Source organism: Lethenteron reissneri, chromosome 46, assembly GCF_015708825.2.
Source record: "Lethenteron reissneri isolate LAM-NWPU_2019-01 chromosome 46, ASM1570882v1, whole genome shotgun sequence".
NCBI lineage: Eukaryota > Metazoa > Chordata > Hyperoartia > Petromyzontiformes > Petromyzontidae > Lethenteron > Lethenteron reissneri.
Window position 1 is genome coordinate 2,246,937 of NC_083824.1, and position 13,473 is coordinate 2,260,409.

Here is a 13,473-nt window from a genome sequence, read left to right on the forward strand (position 1 = left end):
ACGCCAGTTGAAGTATGGGAATTGACGGCAGGAACTTCTTGACGGGTAACACACTTTTATTAAATCCTTTAGGTATCACAATACAACGTGTGGTCTCTCTTCTTCCTCCGACACACTCCACTAATCTCGTGTAAGCTCTAGGCCTCTGGCTACACCCGATACACTTGACTCGTGTAGACCCTATGCCTCTGGCTACACACAATATACTCGACTCGTGTAAGCCCTATGCCTCTGGCTACACAATACACTCGACTCGTGTAAGCCCTATGCCCTGGCTACACATAGTACATTCGGCTCGTGTAGACCTATGGCTACACCCACTACACTCGCCTCTGGGTTACACAAAGTCCCGGTCCCCTTAGGACAGCGGGGCTAGGTACCGCAGGGCTCTAGGTCTTCATCCCCGTCTTCCTTCTTCGCTGGTTACACACTGCCCTTACGCCTGTGTGCATCCCCTTTTATAGCCCCTGCTCACGAGGGACGGAGCTGATGCGGCGTCGACGTGAGCGTCGTTCCTTAATGACCCAATCACGACGCACTCTCTCTACGATCCGCTTTCCCCAGCGCGTGTTAACATTACTCCACCAATCACACTGCGCTGCCACCTGATCACTCCCTCTCAGCGCGTCACCACCTACACAGCCAATCATCACGCACTGTGCATACGATCCTTAATCCCAGCGCGTATCACCTCTACACTTGTATAGGCGCGCCGCATTGTGGTGATGGAGAGCGTCACTGGGTCACACTTCCACCGAGGCGAGTTCCTTAGTCTAGAAGGTCATTAAGGATTCATCACACGCATTTTGCGAACCGGCATGGTGCAATAATATTGACAAAGGAACAAAAAAATGTGTAGAAATTGGGATGGGTTGTCCAAAACGGCCAGGCACTGGGTGGAAGGATTGTGAGTATTTGATTGGTCCTCGCTGTGTGATGAGTGATGACATCATGTCGCCGTGCACTCTCAAGGGGACGGCCACGAGTGTCCATCGCAACGAAACTCATCCGAGACAAATGAGCCAGCGGAGCCGGCGGTGGGCAAACAGTCGCACGAAGCCTCAAATGTGCGGCCCCACTTTGCCGCGCGACGTCGCGTCTGGTCGCACAGCCTCACCGAAGCGTGCGGTTAAGAGGTGGGGAAAAAAATCTAATCTCTTTCTGCTGCCCGCCACTACATCCCCCACCCGCTCTTACCCCCCCACCCCTCGCCACCCCCACCCTAATCCAACAGCTGCGAGCAGCTGGTGTCGTTCACCGGTCAAATTTCAGAGAGGTTCTGCTACCACCCGCACGATCGCTTCCAGAAGCTGCACGACTCCGCCTCGCGCAAGCGCCTGGGTGAGTGAGACGGGCGCTAGCGAGCCTTGTGCGCACGCTGTCCTCGTGGGGTTGCCGCCCGAGTCGGGCAATCGTGGAGGGGCTTGGCCCAATGTGATCTGCGTTGTTGGAGACAGTCGGGGAGGTAATTTGCGCGGAGCCAAAGTTGGGGTTTTTTTCTGCACGCTTATGACTTTGTACAAATCACCTTGGCGGTGCGTGACACGAGTGAGCTCGACGAAGCTGTTTAACGTCGACCGGGACTTTAGAAAAAAAGTTTCCTCATCTTCTTGGTTCTTTCGGTAAAGTCACGTAGAAGGGAAATAATAAAATAATAAAAATAAAACATAAAGAGAATTATTATATTGTATTATTATATAATATTTTTAAAAATTATATTATTTTATGATGTTTGCTTTTTATTATTTTATTATTTCCCTTCTACGTGACTTAACCGAAAGAACCAAGAAGATGAATCCCTGCAGTCACGAAAGCTTTAAATCGAAAGTTTCCTCAGTTAACGTGTGGAAATGAAACGAATAAACTAGTTTTATTTTAACAGGTAAGGCCCACTGAGCTACGTAGCTCTTTTTCAGAAGCAACCTGGCTACAAATAATAGCTCAACGAAGATGGCCTATCACGTGAACATGTACAGCAGCCAAATAGTCTAAACGCACCGTAGTCGTGGGGCTACATGAACACATTGACACGCTACTCTCTAGCAATACAGTGGCTTCTTCAGCACCGTAGTAGTGGGGCTACATGAACAGGTTGACACGCTACTCTCTAGCAATACAATGGCTTCTTCAGCACCGTAGTAGTGGGGCTACATTAACAGATTGACACGCTACTCTCTAGCAATACAATGGCTTCTTCAGCACCGTAGTAGTGGGGCTACATTAACAGATTGACACGCTACTCTCTAGCAATACAATGGCTTCTTCGGCACCGTAGTAGTGGGGCTACATTAACAGATTGACACGCTACTCTCTAGCAATACAATGGCTTCTTCAGCACCGTAGTAGTGGGGCTACATGAACAGGTTGACACGCTACTCTCTAGCAGTACAGTGGCTTCTTCAGCACCGTAGTAGTGGGGCTACATTAACAGATTGACACGCTACTCTCTAGCAGTACAGTGGCTTCTTCAGCACCGTAGTCGTGGGGCTACATGAACAGGTTGACATGCTACTCTCTAGCAATACAGTGGCTTCTTCAGCACCGTAGTAGTGGGGCTACATGAACAGGTTGACACGCTACTCTCTAGCAATACAGTGGCTTCTTCAGCACCGTAGTCATGGGGCTACATGAACAGGTTGACACGCTACTCTCTAGCAATACAGTGGCTTCTTCAGCACCGTAGTCGTGGGGCTACATGAACAGGTTGACATGCTACTCTCTAGCAATACAGTGGCTTCTTCAGCACCGTAGTCATGGGGCTACATGAACAGATTGACACGCTACTCTCTAGCAATACAGTGTCTTCTTCAGCACCGTAGTCGTGGGGCTACATTAACAGATTGACACGCTACTCTCTAGCAATACAGTGGCCGAGGTTTATTACTTGTAAATTCCATCTCTAGCCCCGCCCACTTACCCCTGGGTTGTACCCATCTCAAACCTATGTAACCTCTTGCTGCAGTAGTTCTCTCGCTATATTTCTCCTGCCTCAGCAGTCCGCCTGCTGTATCTTTTTTCACCTGAAGACGATTGCTCATGTTGCGATCGAAACGTCGTGATTTTTTATTATTATTTTTCTATCTACGTGACTTTACCGAAAGACCCATAGAGTATAATATCAAATTAGGTTTATCTGTTTGGTTGTATTGGCATGAAACGAAGAGACTTTGCATTGAATACCAAATGTGTACATTGCACAAGTGTGGATAGAGGCCAATAGTGTGCACTTTCAGCATTAGTCCTGTGACACCAGCTTCTCAAAATCAGAATCATCATATTTATTTACACTGCAGGAGGAATCCGATGAGCTATAAAGCTCTTCTTCACAGATGTCCAGCAGGGGCACGGGGTCAGAACGTGACCACGACAAACAAAACAAGAACACGATAGGAGTGCAAAGTTGAACTTCTTTCGCACCGCACGTAGCCGACCGTGCTCATCGGGGCTGCGATCTGGGGCTAGTCTCTTGAGGCTGTCCGCTATAACAACTTGCAATGCTCATGCACTTTTTACTCCATCGTTGCCCACTGCGGACAGGCATTTGGCTGCCCGGAGACCCCGACCTGCGGTTTGACGTGCAGGACCTGGACAGCCCCGAGCTGAGCGTCAGCGTCTACCTGGACCCGTCGCGCTTCGTCTACCCACTCGGCCTGCTGCCCGGCGCCACCGTCGCGTTCCGCCGCCTTCAGAGATGCACGTCACGGTGCGGCCACGCTCGCGCGGGGCGGCACTGTCCGTTGCGAGCGTGGAACCGCGCGGCCGTGGTGTCCGCGTTGACGGCATGGACGCGCCTGAGTGTATTTTATTCTTCCGCGTTTTGTAATTTTTTTATTTTTCATGATTGCTCGGATTTTGCCAGGAACAGCCTTTCTGTGAACGCACGAGCAGGCTTCGTTATTTGCACGTCAATGCCTTTGCTGGATTGAAAGGTCGAGAAAGGTTGTAGCCATCTCCTCGTCATCGTCAACTCGGCGTGTCTGACGAATTAAAATAGTTCTCATTGTCACCGCCACAATCGTCCGCGTTCATGCGACTGCAGACTCACCATTGGCACACTCCTAGTTGTTTATCTGCTACGAATCATGATGAGAACAATGAACTTTGTCTTCCCTCCACCTGGCAGCGTGCGGAAGAATGTGTACTGCAAGATCTTGCCCGTGAGCAGCATCGACGTGACTTCCTTCGCAGACGCTTCGGCCAGGTGGCACGCACGGCTCACGCGTCGCGTCCCGTCGCACGCTAACGCCACTCGACGGCCAGGCGCGCCGCGCTTCAAACTCACGCCTTACACTATTACCTCCCCCCACCACCACGGAACTCACGAAGTGGGGGGGACTCATGCGGCGTCCGACAGCGAACCTGTTCAGAGTCATGCATTAATTACCTTCCATCGTCTTCTTGGTTCTTTCGGTAAAGTCACGTAGAAGGGAAATAATAAAATAATAAAACATAAAATAAATTTTTTATAAATATTTTATGATGTTTTATTTTATTATTTCCCTTCTACGTGACTTTACTGAAAGAACCAATAAGATGAATCCCTGCAGTCACGAAAGCTTTAAATCGAAATTTACCTTCCATCGCTCACTGTCATTTCATCTTATATAGTTTTGCCTTCAAGCCGGCGGACGTGAATCTTAACGAGCCGGCTTGCCCTGACTCGCACCGCCTCGCGTTGCTGCCTTGAATTTCCCAGCCCGCTGAGCGACCCCTGGGGAGACGGAGCGCCCACTCTTCAAATCGCCGATCTCCTGTCGCGCGGCCAGCAGAGGGTCACGTCCGGGCGGCTCGGCTGCAGGGTCGTGCGAATACGCTGGTTGCGCCTGCGCTGGGCCTGCGCCTTCTGCGACTCCAATTTTGCCCAGGTGACCACAGAGACCACCGAGCGAGCGACCGACCCACCGACCGACTCGCCGACCCACCAAGCGACTGACCAATGGACCTCGCTGCTTGTAAACACCCCGGCGGCCCTCGGCGCGTGCCCGGCACGGGGCTTCCGCTTGGCAACTCCCGATTGATGCGCACCGCTCACTCCCGTGCCCGCGAAGTGCCCTGCAGGCGACGGTTGTTTAAATTGACAGCGGCAGGAACGGTGCTGAGGATGTGCGGTGCTTGCGAGGCGCGGGCGGGTGAGCCTGCGCGTGCGTGTAGTAAGTGCGTGCGTGCGTGCCAGCACTGCTTAAGGTGATTGATTATTATGACTTCGTCAAGCCCGCCTTTAATTTGGCAGGCCGTTATAGCGATCCAGAATGCAATTAGCATTCAGAAAAGATAAAGAGCCATGCATGGTTTATGGCGATGGTAATAATCGTCGGCTTCTTGGGTGATTCAAGTAATCGCTCGTTTGAGCCTCGGCGTCGGCGTGCTACAAGCGTGCGTGCGTATCTCTCGCAGGGCCAGTGCAGCGGAGCTTTACGTGGGACATGCAACTCAGAAGAGGGCAGCTTCACAGCCAAAGCGAGGTAAGGCTCAAACGTTGCTCTCCAAGCATGGTGCATCAACGGTTGCCCTGCCCCCTTCCCCCCCGGTTGACACGGCATCGGTTGTCGTGGCTTCGTGTGCGGACTGCCCCCTTAAGTGCTTCACGTAGAAGCAGTGCCCACCCTACAGGCATCCTTGCTTGGCCTATTTTTTGCAGCATCTGCTATTTTTTTTCGGTTTTCAAAAGTGCGGTGGTTCCTTCCCTTTTGTACGCGGCTGGGTTTAGCAATTTGGCAAAGGGGGTTCCACTGTTGCGGCCGCACCCTCCACCCCCCCCCACCTGTTTGTGTTTTCCCGCCCCATCGGTCCGGGGCCCAAGTGGTGGTGCCACGCTCAATCACTCGACAAGCATCATTTTGTTTACTTAACGAGACACGTATAAGAACGGTGACTCACCGGTCAAGGCGCCGGTCAGGGAAATTTACGATTCTCCCTCGTGTAAACAGTTTAGAGTTGTTGATCTCCGGCCGTGTCGTATTCGCACGCGGCGCTCGCGGGACCTGAGCGTTGCACGTGGAGGAGCGAACATCCCTTCACATCCAGAGTGTGGTGGGCGGGCAGTGGTGGCTACGCACGTGGCTGCCTCTAGGCCAGCGCTGTGGAGGCAGCGAGGGTTGGTCGATCACCACGCACGTGCCGTGATCGTCCAGCACGTGCCGTACCTCTGGCTCGCGAGGACAAATCGGGGCAGCAGAGTGTGGACTAACCGCTACCATCTGTTTCCATCTGTACGGGGATAGAGCGTTGCCCCCCTCATGCTCGTGGGTTTTGTTCTGGGTGCTCCGGTTTCCCTCCCGCTTGTGCAAACAACTCATTAATTGGCTGAACACATCTTTAAAGAAGCACCCAATGCAGGACCCTCCTGAAAAATGGTTGCACGACTCAGTGTTGCTTTCCTCGCTAAATCAGTAGTTATTATTTGTCGTCATTAATCCCGCGTCTTTCCTTTTAAACAAATGCAGTGGGCCCATAAACGTCAGTCGGTCAGCAACAAACAGCGCCATTGAAATCTTAATCGATAACAGTTTACACGGTTTTTTTGGCTTGTGCATCGAGGAAGGTTGTTATCAGAGCTCAGGGAAAAAGAGACAATGGGAGGGAAGTTATTCCAAAGTGGAGCAGTGCAAGAGAAGAAGCAGAAAACATCGCCACCAGGGAGACAAAAGGCGTGGTGCTGGCCACCCACCTCCTCGTGTGCCTTGCCGGCCTTATTCACAGGTGTTCGCTAACAGCACTTGCCCCAACAGTCTGTTAAGGCTATACGGGGTGGGACCTTTGTCTTTGTGCCACAGCGTGATGGTGGACGATGGCACGGGCCATGCGTTCATGTACATGGACGGCCTGCAGGTGGCCTCCCTCCTGGCCCTGTCTCTCCCGCAGTGGGAGGCCCTGCACCGTCACGTACTGAACACCTCCGGGGAGGCGTCCTTCAGCTACAGCGACAAGGTACACGGCAATGCACGGCCATTTTCACGATCCACTGCTGGGTGAGGGCCTCCCCACGCTGTGCGGCTCGTGGGAGTTGTTTGACCGAGCTTCACCGCGCCGGTCGGTGTGTGTTGGAAGAGGAAGCATAGGCAATGGAGCGGAAGTACTGTACAACATACGGTTTTGGTGCACCGCCCTCTGCTGACCATCACGGAGCACAGCCCGACGGCACGAACGGCGTCCTGGCTTGGCTTGTGACATCCGATCATTTGTGTGCACATTCTGGGTGACACGTTTCATCGGCACAGGGCAAATACGATTCTCAATAAATTCTTCTCCCTCTCTCAAATGATATTCCAAGTGTTCCTTCAGCGTCGTGCGAAGCGAGATTAAGTCGTTTCCTCTCGGAGCCCTCGCAGCAGTCATCGTCGGAGAACAGTTCCAGAAGGTGATATCAGAACCACGTTTGATGTCTTGCTCCAGTGACTTTTGCGGCATTGGGTCTCATCTCCTGCTTACAGCCCTGAGCCAGTGGCGGAGAATTCCACCCGTCTATCTGGAGGACAAACCACTTTTGACTTCTCTACATCGTGGTTACGCATATTCATTGGGTCTTTCGGTAAAGTCATGTGGATAGGTTCAAAGAAAATAACAAAAAACATTTCTTCTGATGACGACCGCTTGTGTTGCGATCAAAACGTCATAGTTTTTTGTTACCAAAAGACCCAAAGAATATGAATTCCTGCAGTCACGAAAGCTTTAAATCAAGATTTTAGTGGTTATGTATTTTATCAACCCCCAGAGAGATGATGGGCTGAGTCAACCCCAGCCGGGATTTTAACTCGCAACCTACCGATTGCGAGCCGCTCGCTTCCACGGCTGAGCCACCTGACCCGGACGCCTTCGGTAGGCCTCTTATCCACACTGGGGCTCAGGGGGCGCTGTATTTCATGTGCCTTGCAATGAGTGCTGCAATGCCAATCATGCCAAACATGGCATGAGTCATCAGACGTAGACTAAAGTAGGGGAAGTGACGGGCCACGTTTAACGTGGTGGTTTTTTTGTGCGCTTGCTCATGACCGGGGCAGAGACCACCAGCTCACTGCTCACGAGAGCCAGGTTTAGTCACGGATGGCCCTCCCCAGATTTGAACCGCTACCCTAGGCTTTGCAACGTGAAGCCGGTTGTCCCTGGTATATAAACTTGGTCTGGACTTTCTTCTGGGTTGCCAGAGGAGTGCCGAGCGTGCCGTGTCAACACAGCACTGGGGGAGACGGAGGAGGTTTACTCACCAGCCCCCTTGTGTGACGGACCTTGTTTCAATAGGCGCTCGCTTAACAGCACTTGCCCATACAATATTCTACTTGCGCACCATGTGCTGCCGATATAAGCGCTGGGGCCGCCCAGAGGAGGGGGGCAAATATGGAAATTGCCTCGAGCAAGAGAGGGGCCCCACAACAGCCCTGTTATTTTGCCGCTAGTGAATAAGGGGGGGGGGGGGGGGGTCTCACGTGGAATTCCGCCCTGGGCCTCCAGGAACGTCTGGGCAGCCCTGATGGGCGTACTTTGTGTCTGTGTTTGTCCTTGTTGCGTGCAGCGGGGAGCGACGGCCCAGTGGTTAGCGCACCGTGCTGACAACCCGGCAACCCGAGTTAAATTTTCACTCCCGAACACCTCCCCTCGTGTGCCGTGACGGCCTTCACAGGAGGTGCTCGTTATCAGCACCTGTCCCAGCAGCCTGTGAGTGGTTATATGGGGGATCTTTGTCCTCGCTTTGTCTTCTGCGTGCGACGGGTGTCCAGTTTTCAAGAGTCACTCTCGATGGCCTCACGGAAAACCTCATCCGGGCGCTCTGCTGCAGCCGCACAGTGTCCCGACCACTCTGCCTGCGCTTTCGAGTCAAAACGTGGGCACAGGAAGAGCAGCAGGGTCTGTACATTACCATCCAAGCACCTCCCTCCCCCCACTCCTCCCTCCCCCCCAATCCCCCCCCTCCCACACATCCCACACCTCCCCTCCACAAATTCACGTATCAGCAGCATCAGCCGTGGTAGTTGCCACATTTGTCGGAGGCTTCTGCGGCGGCTCCACGCCTCCCTCCAAGCCGGCAAGTTCGTGCTCACGAGCCGCTCACCACGCTGGCCAGCTTGCCGGCACGGGCGCTGCGCACGCTCGCCTCATGTCGCGTGCTTGGTTTTTGTGTCGTTGCGTGCGCACGGAGGAACATCTGTGGCAGCTTGTGAATGCCGCTCCATGATGACGGCTGTCCCTGTGTTCGTAGCTCACGACTCGGGACAGATCACGTTATTTTGCCGCGATAAAATGCGCAGACATCGCGCATGCATAGCGGGGCAACGTGCCGCACATATGGGTAGCTAAAATATAAACACAATCGATGCCTTAGTGATGTTTACCCGTGCTCACCACGGTGGCGAGATGTTAACTACCTCGCCTGGTATACATGAGGTCGTGAGTTTGATCCCGACCCTGACACCAGTATATTTGGAGTTTGCGTGTTCTCCCCGTGGTCACGTGGATTTTCCTCCGGGTCCTCCGGTTTTTTCCTCCACATGTATAAACAAGCGTTCAGAGTATTTGGCTGCTATACATGGCCACGTGATAAGCCACCTTCGTTGAGCTTTCATTTGTGGCCAGGTCGCTTCTGAAAATAGAGCTGCACAGCTCAGTGGGCCTTACCTGGTAAAACAAAAATAGTTTATCGTTTACATCTCCCCCCCCTCCTTCCCGTGCGTTTCCCACCCCCCCTGCCCCCCCCCCTCTGTCGCCCCCCCCCCCCCCCCGTGTTGCTGGCCATGCAGAGCCACTGCGGACCTTTGAGTTTGAGCTGAAGAAGGCGGCGTACAGCACCCTCATGCCGTGTTGGCCCATGCTGCTGTGCGTGGGCGTGCGCGACCCCGCCGCTCACGCTCGCGACGCCGGGCGCCAGGAGTCGTAGCACGCCACAAGGGGGGGGGGGGGCGCGGGGGGCGACGGGGGGAGTTTGGGGCCTATGGTGGAATGTGGCGCCAACGATTGTGTTTATTGTGATTATTGTTACCACGCTTGTTCAACCACGAGAACTCTTTTTTGAGGAAGGTCCCCGCCACGTTCCAGCAGTGCGGCCCGGCCGGCCACTGCTGCACGTTTCCCGATGGAGCAATGGCGCGACGGGCGGCACGCAGCGTCGCGCTCTCCACCGAGTGACGCCGCGGGATCCCCGGCGTCCACTCCGGTGAAGGAGACGCCTCGGTGTTGTACGGTTGACGCGCCCTCCGCATTAAGCAGGGCAGCCTGTCGGATTTGAAGTGCGAACCTTCGCTTCAAGTGACGAACCCGCTACCGCAAGTAACATTTTGTTCCACACACCCCAAACCTGGACCCTGTCCCAAGATGTCCAATCTGAGTTTTAAGCTTTTAAATGTTTTATTAAATTTTTATCTTAATGTCCGTGACATCACAGCTGCACGATCTCCGTGCCTTTCACTTAAATGCGCGACGCGACAGTTGGGTGACGTTCGAAGCGGAGCGCACGGCTTAGCCGCGTGTCTGTGAGATCAGAGCTGTCGGTTGTCTTGCGTTGCCTCTCCCGCGATGCTCTCGATTGGGGGGCTTTTACTTTGAAGTGGGGAGGTCCAAGCAAACGGAGCAAGCAGGCCTTCAGGGTTTGCATGTGTCAACGGAACAAGACAACTGACCTGATTATAGCCGTGCAATCATTCAATGCCATTGTGGAGAATAAATTAACACATTATACCTCGTTCACGCTCCTCCGATTAGCACGGTTGGCTACGTACGGTGCGAAAAAAGTTCAACGTGCAAATACGGAGTGCAGCATGCGTCCATACATGTATGTCTCAAGCAAACCTGACTGCTGATGAGACACTGATTGCCGAAACCAGTCCCGGGTTTGCTGGTAGGGAACCAAAGCTGCTGCTGTAAAGGCGCACGAAGGCCTGCTGCTCTGACGTGTGCAAATAGGACTTTTGTCTCGGTGTTTTTTATGCGGAGGGATAAATATGGGACAGAGGCGTGTTATTTATCTTGTAATTAAAGCTGGCTTTTGTTGGGTCAGGTGAGTAAAGTAATTTGGTGCGTGTGTGTGTGGCCTGCATGGCAACTGCTGTGCGTGTGTGCCAAGAGGGCAGAGGCAGATAAAGACTTGCGGATCAATGAGAACCACAACAAACTCGACACACTCGCCGTGTGCGGCCTTAAAAGTAAACAGATGCAACAATTTAGGCAATGAGCCTAAACACTTTTACACTTTTATAGGTACTTTTATTCGTGTGCTTTGCAAAAAGGACCATTGCCCGAAACGTCGCCTGTTATATATATTTATTTTCCATGTTTTACGGCCACAGTTGTCATTGGCGACCACGATGAGGTTGTGATGTTTATGCTTGTGCACCGTTGCCAACGTGGCAGCAGCGGCATTGCCAAATAATTAGTTTCACAACAAGCGAAAAATGTCGTTTAACTCATTTGGTTTAGCAGCAGCAGCAGCCGCCGCTCGGTTGAGACGCCGCGGAGAAAGCGGCAACCCCCGACCCCGACGACCAAGTGAAGGGTGCCCGACGCTCGGAGGAGCCTCTCCCTGCTCCACCTCGTGATGGCCACACGAGGGTGATCTCGTCACGGCTCGCGCCCTCCTCCTCCCGGTGTCCACGTGGCTGTGAGCCCAGACCTGGCTGTGATGAACCCAGACCTGGCTGTGATGAACCCAGACCTGGCTGTGATGAACCCAGACCTGGCTGTGATGAGCCCAGACCTGGATGTGATGAACCCAGACCTGGATGTGATGAACCCAGACCTGGCTGTGATGAACCCAGACCTGGCTGTGATGAACCCAGACCTGGCTGTGATGAACCCAGACCTGGCTGTGATGAACCCAGACCTGGCTGTGATGAACCCAGACCTGGCTGTGATGAACCCAGACCTGGCTGTGATGAACCCAGACCTGGCTGTGATGAACCCAGACCTGGATGTGATGAACCCAGACCTGGCTGTGATGAACCCAGACCTGGCTGTGATGAACCCAGACCTGGATGTGATGAACCCAGACCTGGCTGTGATGAACCCAGACCTGGCTGTGATGAACCCAGACCTGGCTGTGATGAACCCAGACCTGGATGTGATGAACCCAGACCTGGCTGTGATGAACCCAGACCTGGCTGTGATGAACCCAGACCTGGATGTGATGAGCCCAGACCTGGATGTGATGAACCCAGACCTGGCTGTGATGAACCCAGACCTGGCTGTGATGAACTCAGACCTGGCTGTGATGAACCCAGACCTGGCTGTGATGAACTCAAACCTGGATGTGATGAGCCCAGACCTGACTGTGATGAACCCAGACCTGGCTGTGATGAGCCCAGACCTGGCTGTGATGAACCCAGACCTGGCTGTGATGAACCCAGATCTGGCTGTGATGAGCCCAGACCTGGCTGTGGTGAACCCAGACCTGGCTGTGGTGAACCCAGTCCTGGCTGTGGTGAACCCAGACCTGGCTGTGATGAGCCCAGACCTGGCTGTGATGAACCCAGACCTGGATGTGAGCCCAGACCTGGCTGTGATGAACCCAGACCTGGCTGTGGTGAACCCAGACCTGGCTGTGGTGAACCCAGACCTGGCTGTGGTGAACCCAGACCTGGCTGTGATGAGCCCAGACCTGGCTGTGATGAACCCAGACCTGGATGTGATGAACCCAGACATGGCTGTGGTGAACCCAGACCTGGCTGTGATGAACCCAGACCTGGATGTGGTGAACCCAGACCTGGCTGTGGTGAACCCAGACCTGGCAGTGATGAGCCCAGACCTGGATGTGATGAACCCAGACCTGGCTATGATGAACCCAGACCTGGCTGTGATGAACCCAGACCTGGATGTGATGAACCCAGACCTGGCTGTGATGAACCCAGACCTGGCTGTGATGAACCCAGACCTGGATGTGATGAACCCAGACCTGGCTGTGATGAACCCAGACCTGTATGTGATGAACCCAGACCTGGCTGTGATGAACCCAGACCTGTATGTGATGAACCCAGACCTGGATGTGATGAACCCAGACCTGTATGTGATGAACCCAGACCTGTATGTGATGAACCCAGACCTGGCTGTGATGAACCCAGACCTGGCTGTGATGAGCCCAGACCTGGATGTGATGAACCCAGACCTGGCTGTGATGAGCCCAGACCTGGCTGTGGTGAACCCAGACCTGTATGTGATGAACCCAGACCTGGCTGTGATGAACCCAGACCTGGCTGTGATGAGCCCAGACCTGTATGTGATGAACCCAGACCTGGATGTGATGAACCCAGACCTGGCTGTGATGAGCCCAGACCTGTATGTGATGAACCCAGACCTGGCTGTGATGAGCCCAGACCTGGCTGTGATGAACCCAGACCTGGATGTGATGAACCCAGACGTGGCTGTGATGAGCCCAGACCTGGCTGTGATGAACCCAGACCTGGATGTGATGAACCCAGACCTGGCTGTGATGAACCCAGACCTGGCTGTGATGAGCCCAGACCTGTATGTGATGAACCCAGACCTGGCTGTGATGAG

At 53.6% G+C, this 13,473-nt stretch overlaps 1 protein-coding gene across 8 annotated transcripts in view; it reads left to right on the forward strand.

Annotated features, from left to right (window-relative positions):
* The window catches only part of CTC1 (CST telomere replication complex component 1), a 139,092-nt gene extending 129,215 nt beyond the window's left edge, over positions 1-9,877 (forward strand). For 7 of the 8 annotated variants that reach the window (XM_061570931.1, XM_061570933.1, XM_061570930.1 and 4 more), the window contains 8 exons: positions 1,235-1,341; positions 3,538-3,703; positions 4,124-4,201; positions 4,697-4,865; positions 5,395-5,462; positions 6,774-6,927; positions 8,712-8,838; positions 9,729-9,877. In XM_061570931.1, coding sequence (XP_061426915.1) covers positions 1,235-1,341; positions 3,538-3,703; positions 4,124-4,201; positions 4,697-4,865; positions 5,395-5,462; positions 6,774-6,927; positions 8,712-8,838; positions 9,729-9,865 — 1,006 coding nt within the window. In that variant the 3' untranslated portion in view covers positions 9,866-9,877. Of the gene's footprint in view, positions 1-1,234; positions 1,342-3,537; positions 3,704-4,123; positions 4,202-4,696; positions 4,866-5,394; positions 5,463-6,773; positions 6,928-8,711; positions 8,839-9,728 lie in introns of those variants that run through there. The other variant, XM_061570938.1, reaches the window with a different exon arrangement.
* Positions 9,878-13,473: the final 3,596 nt, after the last annotated feature.